This window comes from Eucalyptus grandis, chromosome 6 (assembly GCF_016545825.1).
Source record: "Eucalyptus grandis isolate ANBG69807.140 chromosome 6, ASM1654582v1, whole genome shotgun sequence".
In the NCBI taxonomy this organism is placed as follows: Eukaryota; Viridiplantae; Streptophyta; class Magnoliopsida; order Myrtales; family Myrtaceae; genus Eucalyptus; species Eucalyptus grandis.
This window is the reverse complement of record NC_052617.1, coordinates 37054489-37069465: the sequence shown is the minus strand read 5'-3', so window position 1 is coordinate 37069465 and position 14977 is coordinate 37054489. Positions and strand designations below refer to the sequence as shown.

Genomic DNA, 14977 nt, shown 5'->3' with positions numbered 1-14977 from the left:
GCAAAGTATGTCATATGTCATTTTCCTTTCATAACAGTCTTATACATGTGCAGAATGATAGTGTGAGGGAGGGAAAATGCGACACCATTGCAGATGACCCACATCATCTTTGCTTTGAATTTGGAAACATCAGTCTTTAAAGCAGCTTTGGGTCTGATGTAGTTGATGACTATCTTGTGCAGCAAGATATTGGAAGTAGACATTCGAGAGTAAGTAATACTCCCAATAGAAATTCCGTCTCTTATTAGAAACTTAATAACTTGCGCATTAGACACATTAATGGGTAGGAATCTGCTCCTTTCTACTCCCAAAATGTCAGCCAAAGATTTACATCAACATCAAATATTCTATCATAGACAATAAATTGAATATGAGTAGGATCCTAAACAAACAGATTATAATAAAAGTATACCGTCAATTCAGGGTAAGCTTCTGACATTTCCACACAGAACTTCTCCATTTAAAGTTTGGCAAACTTTTCCCTCAAGTCAACCTTAATGGAATCCAGAAAATCAAAATCCACAATACAAAGGTTGATAACATTTGAGCGAAAACCTTCTTGTGATTTTTTGAACAAAACAATTTCGTCTTTTCTCCAGCGATTTCAACCGCAACACCAATCTTTGGTTGAAAATTCTTAAACATCGTCTCATCATCATCCTTATTTTCAAGCTAACCCTTTGTCCCAAAGCGAGGATCAGAAGGAAAGTTCGAAAATTCATTTTCCGTAGTTCTAGCCTCTACCAGTCCTAACTTCTCCATAGCTCTAAAAAATAAGGTTTCATTCCCATAGCCATTTTCTTTCAGAAAATTACTGATGAAGTCCATAGGGCTTCCTCCCAACTTTAAAAAGTTATAATGTTTAAGGATTACCTTAGGCCTTCTTACTGAAATAGGAGTTGCTTTCTAAGTAACTTCCTCATCTGCAGAGTGGCGAGGAGAACTTCAAGGCGAATCTTCACCGATCAGATCAAAGTGCGTTGGACCTTCAGGAATATTCCGAGGCCTACGACTAGGAATACGAGAAGATTTCCTTTAGTATGACAATGAAGCAAACTTGGAGGACTTCGACGATATGTTTGTGTAGAAATGAGTGAGAATTTGCAAAGAATTTGAGAGAGAATTCAAGAGAGATGAGGGTTTGAGAGTTAGGGTTTGAAGACGGACTATAATCATGAAGAAAAATCTGAAGGATTTAAAGAAAGTGAAGTATGGCAATTGAACCATCATAAAAGGAAAATACCTTTTAAAAAAATTCAAAAAGATAATTGTCAATAATTTTTTAAATAAGTTACAAAAAATCAGCAGAGATTTTACAATTTCCAAAAATATAAAAGGTAAGTGATAAATTGAGAATAAATGTACCTGTTCAATATGGAAGGAAAGTTATATGCCAAAAATTTAAAATAAAACTACCTGAGTTTGGAAGATTTTCAGACAAATGCATTTCCCACATGTTGATCTATTGAGTTTGCTCATCCATAGACTTTAGTCAGATAGAAGGGTGATATTCAGTTTTTCACAAATTGTCTTGAATAAACCCTTCTCCAATGGCTTGGTAAAGATATCTGCTAGTTGATTCTTTGAATCAATGAATTGAACATTGATTTCGTCATTTTGTACATAGTCTCTTATGAAGTGATGGCAAATTTCAATGTGCTTTGCCCTTGAATAAAGATTGGTATTTCTTGTCGCACTTGTGTTATCACATTTGATTTCGGTGCAAAATTCTTCTATTCCGAAATCTATTAGTTGCTGTCTAATCCATAGAAATTGTGAATAGCAACTTCCAAAAGCAACATATTCTGCTTCTGCTATTGAAAGAGCCACAATATTCTACTTTCTTGAGAACCAAGACACTAACATTTGTCCCAACAGTTGACACATTCTTGAAGTACTTTCTTGTCAACTTTACAACCATTTAGATCAACATCAAAATAACCACGTAAAGTAAAGTCTCATCTTTTTGGATACCACAAACTTAGCTTCGGATAAGTCACAATATATTTGATAATACGTTTAACAACACTAAGGTGCGACTCTTTGGGATCAAATTGAAATCTAGCACATATACACACTGAATAGAATATTAAGTCAAGAGGCAGTGAGATAAAGAAGAGAATCAATCATGCTTTTGTATAACTTTTTATCAACTTTCTATCCACCTTCATCCTTGTCAAACTTTGAAGAACTTAACATGAGAGTTTCAGTTTTCTTACAGTTTTCCATTCCAAACTTCTTGATAACATCTCCGGTATATTTCTCTTGATAAATAAATGTCCCTTTCTTCGATTGTCTGACTTGCAAACCCGGAAATAAGGTTAATTCTCTCATTATACTCATTTCAAATTCTCCTACATAGATTTTGAGAACTTCTTACACAGATTCTTGTTAGAAGATCCAAAAGATTATATCATCTACGTATATTTGAATAAGTAGAAAATCTTTTTCTTCCTTTTTGATAAATAAGGTTGTGTCTACATTTTCTTTCTCAAAACCATTACTTATCAAAAACTTACTTAGCATTTCATACCAAGCTCGAGGTGCCTATTTCAGACCGTACAACACATTCTTTAGTCTATAGACAAAGTCTGATTTTCTAGGATCTTCAAATCCTGATAGTTGTTCCATATAGACTTCTTTTTGTATAAATCCATTTAGGAAAGCACTTTTGACGTCCATTTAGAATAACCTGAAATCATGAAAACACGTATATGTAAGTAGTATTCTAATTGCTTCTAACCTGGCTACAGGTGCATGAGTCCCATCGTAGTATATTCCTTTCTCCTGTATATAACTTTTTGCCACAAGCCTTGCTTTGTTTCTGGTTACTTTACATTTTCCATCCATTTTGTTTCTGAACACCCACTTCGTTCCAATCATAAATTTGCCTTTCAATTTAAGAACCAGCTCCCATATATTATTGATGCTGAATTGTCTGAGTTCTTCCTGCATTGCTTCTATCCAGCTTTCGTCAAACAGTGTTTCTTTTACTCATTTTGGTTCTATTTCTAACATAAGTGCTAATGCACTGGAATCTTCTTTTGCCTTGGATCTAGTGTAGATTCCTTCTTCTAAATTGCCAATGATGAGTTCTTTGGGATGACTTGATTTGTACTTCCAGTTGCTGTTTGGTTTGTCGTTTCCTGTTGAAATCTTCTGATTGTCTATTTTCTTTGATTTTTTCTTCTTATTTTTTTACTTCTGTTATGCTTGACCTTGATCTCCAAAAGACTAAAGTCCTTCGAGGGAATCAGACTTTATTAAGTCTGAAACTAGTTCAAACTCTTCAAGTTGAGTCTAATCTTATTGGTTTTGAATACTTTCCTAAAATCTGACATTCATTGATTTTTCGACGATCTGAGTATTCTTATTAAAGACCCGTAAGCTTTGCTTGATGTAGAATAACCAAGAAATATTCATTCATCTGATCTTTCTTCAAATTTTCCAGATCGATCATTTGCATTCTTTAAGATAAAACACTTGCAGCAAAATACATGAAAATAATTGATGTTTAGCTTCTTCCCTTTATACACTTCATAGGGAGTCTTTTCTAAGATGGGTCTTAAAAATACCCTGTTAATTATATAACAAGCAATAGAAACTATTTCTGCCCAAAAGCGAGAAGAGATTTTACTTTCTAACAGTAAAGTTCTAGCCATCTCTTGTAACAATCTATTTTTCCTTTCCACAACTCTATTTTGTTATGGGGTATATGGAGAGGAGAAAACATGTTGAAGACCACTCTCATCATAGAAACTTGCAAAGTATTGATTTTCAAATTTTCCTCCATGATCAGTCATTATGCTTAAGATAACATAACATTTCTCATTTTGAACTTTCTTGCAAACTTTGAAAAGTAAGAGAATGTTTCAGACTTATTTGCAAAAAAAAAAAAAAAAAAAAAAACCCAAGTGAATCATGAATAATCATCCACAATTACTAAACAGTATTTCTTTCCACCGATACTCTGTGTTCTTGTAGGTTCAAAAAGATCCATATGAAAGAGTTGTAAGACACGATTGGTAGAAATTTGATTTATTGGTTTAAAAAAACTTCTTACCTCTTTTCCCAAAATACATGGAGTACAAAATTTAGAACTTTTGGTAAGCCATTTTGGAAAGACCTCGAACCAGCTTCTTAGAAGAAAGTTTAACAATCTATTTCATATTCACATGTCTAAACTTGCGATGCTAGAGATAGGCTTCATCTTAAATTGAAATGAGGCATTGAGAGCTCTCTAGACTTATGTCCAAAAGATAAATATTGTCATGTCTTCATCCAGCAAAGGATTAAGACAAATTTCGACTGTCTCTAGAGCATATATCCTCTTGAAAATTGATTATGAATCTTGTATCACATAGCTGACTTATGCTCATAAGATTATAATTCAAACATTTTACCAGTGAAACATTATTGATAATTAGACTTTCAATCTTCACTATTCTATATTTGATAATCTTTCATTTGTTGTTCCCACCAAAAGAGAAATTTCCTCTTTTTTGTCTTTCTAGCTTCACAAAACTGCTTGAATATTCAGTCATATGCTTAGAACAGCAATTGTCCAAGTACCATTTGCTTTTTCTTTTAATAATAACCTGCAGTTAGATGGAGATCTCAAACTTTCATTGGTACCCAAATTTTCTTGGGTTCAAGAGAATTAGTTTTAAAAATAGCATTAGCCCAATCCTTCTTAACAAGTCTTTAAACTTTAGGACATTCATTTTCAAAATAATCTGAATTGTTACACTTAGAACATTTAAGAGCATTCTAACCAATAGATTTTACAAAAACTTTTTGAAAATGATTTTTGTAAAAAGACTTTGAAGGTCTTTGTCTAAGTCTTTCCGTTACTTTGGGAAAATCAATCAAAGGAGTTGTTTCATTGTTCATACCCAAATCATATTTGTTAAAATAGGGTATTTGAGCTGAAAGAATTTTTTCTAACTTTTCTGATCATTTGGAAAACTTTTTAGAAATATTTGAAATCTCTTTTTTCAAACAGTCATTTTCTTTTGAGAGAGAATTAGCATTTTCTTTCAAACCATCAAAATCATTTTTCAAATTCTCAAACTTTTCTCTCCAAGAGTCATCTTGTTGCATGAATTTTGAATCATTTTTCAATTCAGAAATCCTTTTAAGAGAAAATTTGAGGTTGAGGCAAAGTTCATCTATATACTTAGAAAGTTTAACAGGATTTATGAGTGACTTACCTCGATTTCCTTATCAGAATTTGAATCTGTATCTGATTCTAAATTTGAGTCTGATTCTGAGTGAGCCATTAGATAGATATTTGCAAATTTCTCTTCGCTTTTTCACATTTGGTGTCACTCCAGGTTTCTGTTTTAAGAGCTTTCTTGTACTTTTCATACTTCCCTTTCTTCTTTTTCAACAAGGGACATTCAAGCTTAATGTGTCCATTTTTCTTGCACTCGAAGCATATTACATCTTTGCTTGTTTCAACATCTTCCATTGGTCTCTTTTGGGAATTTTGTTTGCTTTGCTTCTTCCAATTCAATCTTATTCCTTTCCTATTCAGTTCTCTAGAATTTCTTTATCATAAGGGACAGCTCCTCGTCATCCATATCATCGTCGGTATCTGTATCTTCATAATCAACATTAGACTTAAGTGCAATTGACTTCTTACATTTTGGCTCATCTTCATCATTAATCTTTCCACTTCGTACGATTGAAGAGTGCCTATCAGCTTGTCAATAGAAAGAGGCATGATCATTTGAGTCTTCCAGTTCTTTGAAAGTCCTCGCAGTAATTTGATCATTTTCATTGAACCAAAGATTGGTTGACTTTAATAAGCCAAACCATTGACAATTTCAATGAAGCGACTAAACATATCACCAATAGACTCTCTAGGCTTCATTCTGAATGACTCATATTGTCCAAGTAGAATGTTTATTTTTGTCTCATTTACGCAATCGGTTCCCTCATAAGTGACGTGAAGCCTATTCCAGACTTCTTTAGCTGTTTTACATAAAGAGATTCTATTATATTCTATAGAAGACAAAGCACGGTATAAAGAATAAATAACTTTAGCATCAAGAGCTTGACACTTGGTAATTTCTACTTAAATTGATTCCTCAACATCTTTGTCTATCACTTATTTTCCTTTATCTGAAGCTGATGCTACCTTTGGATTGATTCCTCTTTCCACAACATCTCATTCCAGAGAATCTCTGGATCATAGGAACTCCTTCATTTTATTCTTCCATACATTGTACTCTTTTCCATCAAAGTAGAACGATTTGGTATTGCTCTGTCCTTCAACCAATCTTGGAGCCAAGATACTAGTCATAGAAGATCTTTAATTTAGAAGTAAAAACACTTAAATGAGATAAGCACCACAACTCTGATACCAATTGAAAGTGTGCTAGTATAACCATCAAAAAGAAGGTGAATAGATGTAAAAATAAATTAAGCAGTAAAAGTTATTTTCTTCAAACAAAGTTTGACTGACACCAAACTTCTAATATAAATTCAGACTCAAATAAGATGTTTTAGAAATTAGCAGAACTCTGAAAAATATTGCAACAAACAAATCAAAAGAGTTAATGGAAGAGAAAATTGAACACAAGATTTATAGTAGTTCGGTTTAGATCAAGCCTACGTCCATTCTCCCACGCTAATAGTCTTCTAGCTAAATTTCACTACAGAATCGACAAAGAAATACAACGATTTGAGTACGATCACTCAGTGAAGAGTTTTTTTTTCTTTCACTAAGTCACTCATTTTGTGTTTTTTTCTCTTGAGTACAATTGTAAGCACTATCAATGAAGAACAAGTGATTGAAGAGCCTCAAACTTTGGAATTATTATTCTTACGCACTCTCCCAAATGGACCGAATGACCTCCTTAAATACTCCTCTACGCCTTTCTAACCGTTGGTACTTTCCAGATGAATTTCTTCCAATCAACCCGTTGGACAGAATTAATTAAGGAAATCTTGTAACCGTTTGAAGACTGAAGTGAAAATCCGATGATTCTGGTCGCTCATACAATTAGAATCTAGGTTTTCATAAGTAGATACTTCCTAAAAAGAAACTCGTTTTCGAAATTGATTTTATCAATCCGTGATTGATTTCATCAATATATTTAGAAAATGTAAGTGAGATTATTGTCAGAAAGCCATATATTAAGGATAAATCTTACACATACTGAATTTTTGTTGAAAGATCAATAATCATGAGTTTGATTATATCTCCATTCTTGTCATGAGTTTAGTCTGCATCTTCGTCAGAGTGGGAAAGACTTCTAATGTAAAATAAACTTTAACAACATTCCACATAAATCTAGTATTCTTCAGAGTAAGAGTAAGAATAAGAGAATGAATTGTCAACTTCAAAACCTGATAAGAGTTTTCTCAGCACATGGGAAGGCTGAGTTTAAGTGATTCATGTAACTGCAATGGGGAGAACAAGTGAAAAGGGAATTAACTGTCTTAGGTCACAAACACAGGGTCGACCAGTCGCACGCGGGTGGCTACATGATGTAAAATGCATAGTGAATGGAAAGTAACGACAATGAATTTATGCAAACAAGCCGAGGACGACGTACTTGGGCACGGGGAAGTAGTCTGAAAGCTGAAAAGCAATGTGATGGACTTCCTACTTATGCTTGGACTCTTCCTCAAGAGAGTGGATCGGATATGAAGACCTGATTAGGCGGAAGCAAGCCAAGTCCCATGATGCGGAGCACTCGACTTCAGGAAGGAGAAAATCAAAGTTACTTAAGTTCAAAAAACTTTAGATTGTATTCGCTTTGATGATACTGATTAAAACTTGGCACCAATTTTCTCGTCTGAATTTTCGACTCAGCAATTTGTTTGTGCATAGGATTATCTTGTAGGACCATTCGAGAAGAACGAAAGAGGATGCTATAAAGACTAATGAATCAGTTGTTTACGCAATCCTTCAAATTGCCTAATGACATTAGCATTGTTCCTGATGCTTTACAATTGCTTGGGCCTTAAAGCAGTTCTCATACCGCCTCTAATCTTTGTTAGCTTGAATCCAAATCCTAATTAAAACCAAAAGAAAAAGAAGAAGCCAAAGAGAACAAGAAAAAGAGGAACTGCAAGCGGTTAAAGCTTGCCCAGTAGCAATCAGCCTTCTAATTCAGGAGAAGCTAGAAACTAAAATGTCCTCCGGAATCCCCTTCGAAATGCTTTTAAACCCGTCTTTTTGCAGTAATTCATGTCCTTTCAAGCTTTAATGCGTCGCAAAGCGAGATACGCCAATAACCTGTATCCGAAAAACATCAACAACAAAACACCGACGCACACCCCGGGCGCAATCTGCCCTACGATATCCTCCTCGACAAACTTGCAGCTTGGGTTGTATGAAATCATATCTCGACCACAACCCAGCATCGAAGAAATTCCTCTTCCATCCCCGTACTGGATATTGATCAGAAGCCTGTAACTGTAAAACGTCGTCGATACGTACTTGATCCAGACCAAGCAGGACGGTATTTTGTGCACATAAAATCCTCCGGTCAGCACGAAGGCCAACATTGTGACTGTTACTATCGTCGAGGCCTGCTTGGCATCCATTATGACTGCGCCTAGCATGAGCCCAAGGCCCTGAGATACGAGGACATAGCCGAGCATGGCCAACAGCGTCAAAATAAATGCACCAAACTCGGGTTTTAGTCCAGACATCCAGTAAGTTACGGTGAGGAAGATGGTGGGCAGTATGAGCTCCATGGGCATGTCCCCAACGATTCTTGCCATGAAGTAGCAGGAGAGACTGTACATTCCTGAAGACCGTTCCTTCATGAAGATGGCGCGCTCCTGGGGGAATGCGAACACGGAGTTGAAGGATGGGAACACCCCCCAGAAGATCGAGATGAAGAAGAGCAGACCAAGTCGATCTTGAATATTATGGGAGTCCGAATGCCACCACATTAGGCCCGCTAACAGCGCAGCTACAATGACTTGGAAGACTCTGAGGCGATTGAAAGACTCATGCTTGCGTTCCTTGAGGCCTCTCTGGAGAAGAATGCTGAATTGGTTGAACCAATTGGAAATGCCAGTGCTGAAGCTACTGCCTGTTCGGTAGTGTGGCGGAAAATGGCCGCTGTCGGCAATGTTTCCCTTTGCTTGAATGGCCGAATTGTCCAAGCAGGCTGCTTTTACTATGGGAGCTAACACGGTGTTGTAAGAAGAGATGAGAGATTGCTTGATGTTTGGGTTGTCTCTCTCAATCGATCGATCGATTTGGTAGACCCCTGCATCAATATCAACACTAAAATGATCAGCATCACGGCAAATGTTTTCACTACATCACTCTGAATGAATTAGCATCCGATGCACATCCTGAAAATTCCACATCACTCGGTCAACATCGTGCCAGTGCCTAATGTGACATGTGAAAGCTATGAACATCGAATATGATAACAGGTCAATCCTTCCAAACTTCAAAATACGTGTTTTAGTCTGAGTTTTTCTCTTTCTTTCTTTCTTTTAAGGTAAGGGAGCACAACCAGTGATTGCTTATCAGGCAAAAGGAATGAAACATCCCTCCTTGTTTCAAAGCAAACGACGGGTAGGATTGCCTGGGTCGATGGGTCTGGTACGCTAGCTTTGAAACCCCATCCCATCGACCCGGATGATCTGGGCAACAAAAACATTTCACGACCCGACCGGCTCTTGCAGCATTAGGAATGGCATACAACATTGCCGAGTGGTCTTCCATCACAAGCAACGTAAGACAGCGCATAACCAAGGACTTGGAATCCCCCCGATCATCTTCCGTTCCCGACCATCTAAGCCACTACTGCAAGCTAGGACAATCAGAAAAGGATGGGGGGGCGGAAATAACATCATCACCTCCACACCTAAATCCAAGGAGACTCGCCACAGTGATTCAGGCACACGCACGCAACCCCACAATGGTGGGCAGATCTTTATCTCTACCGGCACTAGCTCGTGCTCGCGTCTCCTTTATTAAAGAAAAACCGCGCACTCTGGAATTGTTAACAATGTTGACACCACCCATTATAATAATCGGGCTAATCAAAAAGGCTTTTTCATCGACCATCATGTCCCGTCGTACTAAGAACGTGATTGGGCATCGCCTTTCCCCCTTCAGCACAAAAGAGGAAGCGATTGCTTGAGCGGCTGAAAGCTGACCGGTGTTGGTGGCCTCCGGTGGGAGACCACTTCCCGTTGGTGCTGCCACTTGTGGCCAATGCTTGGGCCACCACTCAGAAACTCAGCAGCATTAATAATCCAGTAATCATGTCATTAAGGCCGATAAAGCAAACGTCCAAAGGTGCAGACCGGGGCAACAGGAAGAATGGATCCCCATTGGAAAACCCATAATCTAATGCTCGACCCACGATCATTACTGATGCATGGGGTGACGCATGAGATGAGATGGATATCTGCATCTGTCTCTCTCTCTCTGCCCCTCAAAAGATGAGGATGAAGAGGCGAGGTCACCTACACGTGTCCCTCTTCGACTTTTTCCCCCGGTTTTTTAGTGCAGCAAAAGGAGCATCGAAAGAGTCTTTAGGGAGCGGAGCAAGAAAGTTGGAAAGAAGGCGCTTTCTCTGGATTGGAAACCCACCCTTGCTACATTAGTTTGGCTCGTTTCAAGGGTCCAAACTTCGACAACTGGAATCTGGTTTCTCTAAAGCAAAAACTTTATTGGTAAAATATAATATTTCCTTTCTTTGATGGCGAGAAGATGATGAAAGACGATGGCACATGTTGAAAAGTCAAAAAAGAATTTGCTGCTGCTTGCTGCTGCTTACTTGGACGTGTGACTTAGCCACTGAAGAGCGCGGAGGAATGAAAGGAAAGGGAAATATGAGACGCAGTAAAAGGTGGATAGAAATTTGCTATGTCAGATTACGTGAAAAACTACATATAAGCCACGATCAATGCTAATAAGATCTCTGGTATCTGTTAAAATGTCTCTCATTTGAAATTTTTTAATTAAACACCGTCCTTGATGACCAATATTTTCTCGAAAAGGAATCAGATTAAATTCTTTTTGAAAACATAATGATTTTCATGAGACCGTCGTCTTCGTTAAGTGCCTTCTCTTCCATCCACAAGATCATCATTATGTCGATGACTTCTAAAGAGAGGTTAGGACATGGTTATTTACTCGATAAAACTTTAGAGTTTTGACTATATTAAAAAAAGAATGACGACTCTAAAGAAGCGCGAGGGGCAACATGCTTTATCCTATATAAGGGACAAGTAATAATGTCGACAGGAAGAGGCACACATTGCACATCATATCCACATTTAACATGAAAAATAGTAAGATTGACTTCTATTAAAATTTGTGACAAATCATTATTTCAAATGCTCATTTGTATAGTATAGACTCAGTTTTGAAGTGCCAAATATAGTTCATTTAAAACACACCATAAATGCGAAATGCCCATCACCCATAAAGCGAATTGAGTAGGTAAAACTTCCTATCAAGACAATACCTCTGCTAAGAAATTTGATCAAGAAGAGATTCTATCTAAATGAAAAATAGAATGTGTGAGCGCCTTGAAAGTTAGATAACTACAGAACACCAAGAGCACCTTTTATGAGAAGGGGGTCGACGACTTACTCGCACAACCCCTTTCTAAGAGAGAAAATTTCAGTTGGAACTAGATGCACATACATCCCGATCGCATAACAAAAGCACCTTCAATTATCATTTCAAAAAGTTTCCGGGAAAAAGCTAATCGAAGCGACCAGTTAATGTTGCCCACAGCCGACACGTACTCACTTTCCATGAAATGAGAAAGGACATTGACTTTAAGTGTCCCTGATCCATCGCCATCCATCATCTCCAATTTTTAAGAATCATCTGGCTCATGTTCTATTTCTCTAATGGAACCCTAACGAGTCATGTGAGTCCTCGACAATCGATTACTCTAAATCAGTTGCTAATCAAAATTTTATGAATAAATTTAAAAGTCGAAAAGAAAAAGGGAAAAAAAGTATTGGGGGGCTTCCACTTGGAACGAATAGGACACGTGCAAGGGTAACATAAGTTGAACGCCCCACTAACCCGACCTCACAACCGCACTTGGATTAATAAAGTTTTCGACTCATCCTGAGTTATTTTAAAACTTTGAACAAGCTAACCACATTTGGCAACACTGAATCAACCACCATTAAAGGAAAATAATGCTAACTTTTGAATTTCCTTGTCCATCTGGTCGAAGAAGAAGAAGGGTCGCTGATTTCGATCATAAAGGAGATGACCACACCAACCATAGAGGGTAACACCTGTCTTGCAGGAAGTACACGACACGAACTCTCTTCGATATCATCATGACCCAACCCCCCATCACTCTCATGAATGCTCTCAGACCTTCCTAATCATCACATTAGCCAGACCCATTTTGCCACAGATCATGAACAATTACTTGAATACAATTTGTGGACACGAGTCCTGGCTAAGTTTATAGATCTCGACGAGACACGAATCCAACACTTGCCACCATTCATGCGATCTCGAGAACTTGGATGTGTACTAATTATTCATGCAACGGAAATCATCGATTGACGAAAAGGAAAATCGGAATTATTTGCGCCCAGCAAACCCACTGACCTTTCTGAAGAAGCAAACAGGTACGACGCGAAAACAACACATGGACAATCATGGATTGGAAATCAACATTCACGAAAGCAGAATAGCAAGAACGAGAATGGTCAAAAGAGTCGAAGTTTCTTGCGTACGTACCGTTGGCGAGATCGAGCAGGAAGTCCGCAGGATTCATCGGAAAGGCCGGCGCGAAGCCGACCGACTCGAAGTAGCTCATCGCATCGCGCCCTTTCCCGAAGTACAAGGACCTGCCCTCGCTCAGGACCAGCACTGAGTCGAACATCTGGTACACCCGGCTCGATGGTTGGTGTACCGACGTGACCACTGTCTTGCCCTTCTGAGCCAGCGAACCCAGTGTGGCCATCAGCCGGTGCGCTGCCGTCGAGTCGAGCCCCGACGTCGGTTCGTCGAGGACCAGCACGCTAGGGTTCACCAGCATCTCGTGGGCGATGCTCACGCGCTTCCGCTCGCCACCCGACACCCCCCGCACAAAGCTGTTCCCGATGATGGTGTCCTCGCACTTGGCCAGCCCCAGCTCGGCTATCACCGCCTCCGCTGCCGCCACCTTCTCCTGTCTCCCCAGCGACCGCGGCAGCCGGAGCAGCGCGCAGAACACGAGCGTCTCCCGCACGGTCAGGTGTGGGTACAGCACATCGTCCTGGGCCACAAATCCGGTCCGCCGCAGCATCGACCGACCAAGCCTTCGGTCGTTCGCAATGATCGTCCCAGAGAGGCCACCTCGGAGCCGACCAGCTAGGGCGTTGAGGAGCGTCGACTTGCCGCTCCCGGACGGACCGAGGATAGCCAGGATCTCCCCCGGCGACGCTGTGCCGGTGATCCCCTTCAGTATCGTACGCTCGCGCGGCGGCGCCGCAGTTCTGCCGTCAGGCGGCGGTGTTGACTGGCCGAAGATACGTTTGATGTTGCCCCCTCGGTGGTCATCTATCTTGACCCTATAGCTCACGTCCACGAACTGCATGACACGAAAAAACAGAGACAGGATCAGAAATTTTTTACTTTGGAGGGTCAAGTGAGATGGGAACGACTCGAGAGAGTTTGACCGAGCTTTGCAGTTTCGAACCTGCGAAGTAATACCTTGAGAGAAATGGGGTGACAAGAAGACATTAAAGCGGGCAAGGCACGTGAATCCCGAGGAGGTTGCGTGGAGGCGTCCTCGGTCGGTGCTTCTTCACCACCGAACAGTGGCATCTTTTATTGTCTTTGTCTCGCAAGAACACAAGCAACACTTGCAGAAAACGTGAAGACGCGGAGCTAATAACGAAACCCACCAAGAAAAAGAAAGAAACCAAGACGAGAGAGAGAGAGAGAGAGAGAGAGAGAGATTGGAGGAGGACGAGATGAAGAGAGACACGAGGGTCGTAGAGCGAGGGGCTATTTATTGAGGAATAGGAGGTGGCCAAGATAGTGCCGCGCCACGTCATGGGGGGCAACCCACTGGAGGAGTGAAACGTGGAGCGGGATGGCGCCAGGTGGCGGCTCTTGAAGGTGGGAGGATTCATGGAAAGGGAGTCAAATGAATTACGAGTGAGCGAAGCGGAGCCCGTGGCGTCTCGGTCTCCGAGTTCATGCATCTGGCTCTGTTGTTTCCCCATGATTTCCTGCGTCTTAAGTGAGAGAGAGAGAGATAAGGAAATCTTTTCATGACGCGGGAGAAGCGTGTCGAGACATTCAAGGTCGGCCAAAGAAGGGATCAGAAAATATGATGTTCCTTGAAATTTTAACGCCTGCAAATACGGCTGCAATTTGTTTTCTGCGGCAGAACTTCGCCGTGCCGAAGTCCGTAACCTATCAGTAAAGCCCCTAGAAAAAGAAACGGGTGTATGTGAACTTGGACTTCCGAGACGGGCGAGTTGCACCTAAGTTTCAGAACCGACCCCTTTCGATAAATTAGTGATGGGAATAATTCAGGTACCGAACGGGAGCGTAATCAAAGTGTAGAGGATCTCCATCCTGTCAACGTACCAGCATCTATATTATCTCAACCTATTATATGGTTAGATATATTGTCACAAAGGATGCTCCCTGCCATGGCCTCTGCATTGCAATCTCTCTCCCCTCTCAACACCCGTATTTGCTGCCTTCAAGGAGACCACGACAATGACTAGCAGAAGAGTTTTGAGGTCCGAGACTATGATTGAGCACTAGCTTTAGGTATTGGTTTTGATCCAATAATTGTCACACTCAGAGATAACCCTAAGCGAATTCCCAACTGGGCAAATCAAATGGTCCAACCCAAAGATACTCATTAAACACATTTTGACAAGTTTCAATGCGATGCAAATCTAGTGACCCTTATCTAACTTGACCTATACATAATTCATACCTCACTCGATCTATATTACTAAAATACTTTCATATTTAACTTGATCTAGAAAG

At 39.8% G+C, this 14977-nt stretch overlaps 1 protein-coding gene across 1 annotated transcript; it reads right to left on the bottom strand.

The window, feature by feature from the left end:
* Nucleotides 1-7904: 7904 nt before the first annotated feature.
* On the bottom strand, nucleotides 7905-13932 carry LOC104451946 (ABC transporter G family member 25). The gene is made up of 3 exons (XM_010066492.2): nucleotides 13676-13932; nucleotides 12719-13553; nucleotides 7905-9242 (listed from the first exon to the last, which is right to left on the bottom strand). Exons 1-3 carry the CDS (start codon nucleotides 13787-13789, stop codon nucleotides 8215-8217), a joined length of 1977 nt encoding a protein of 658 aa, XP_010064794.2. The 5' UTR covers nucleotides 13790-13932; the 3' UTR covers nucleotides 7905-8214.
* Between the last annotated feature and the right edge of the window lie 1045 nt (nucleotides 13933-14977).

Coding starts and splice junctions, on each gene's coding strand:
- LOC104451946 (XM_010066492.2), bottom strand. CDS start 13,789: ATGCCACTGTTCGGTGGTGAAGAAGCACCGACCGAGGACGCCTCCACG. Junction 13,554..13,675: donor GTCACCCCATTTCTCTCAAG/GTATTACTTCGC, acceptor CGTGTCATGCAG/TTCGTGGACGTGAGCTATAG. Junction 9,243..12,718: donor CCTGCTCGATCTCGCCAACG/GTACGTACGCAA, acceptor ATATTGATGCAG/GGGTCTACCAAATCGATCGA.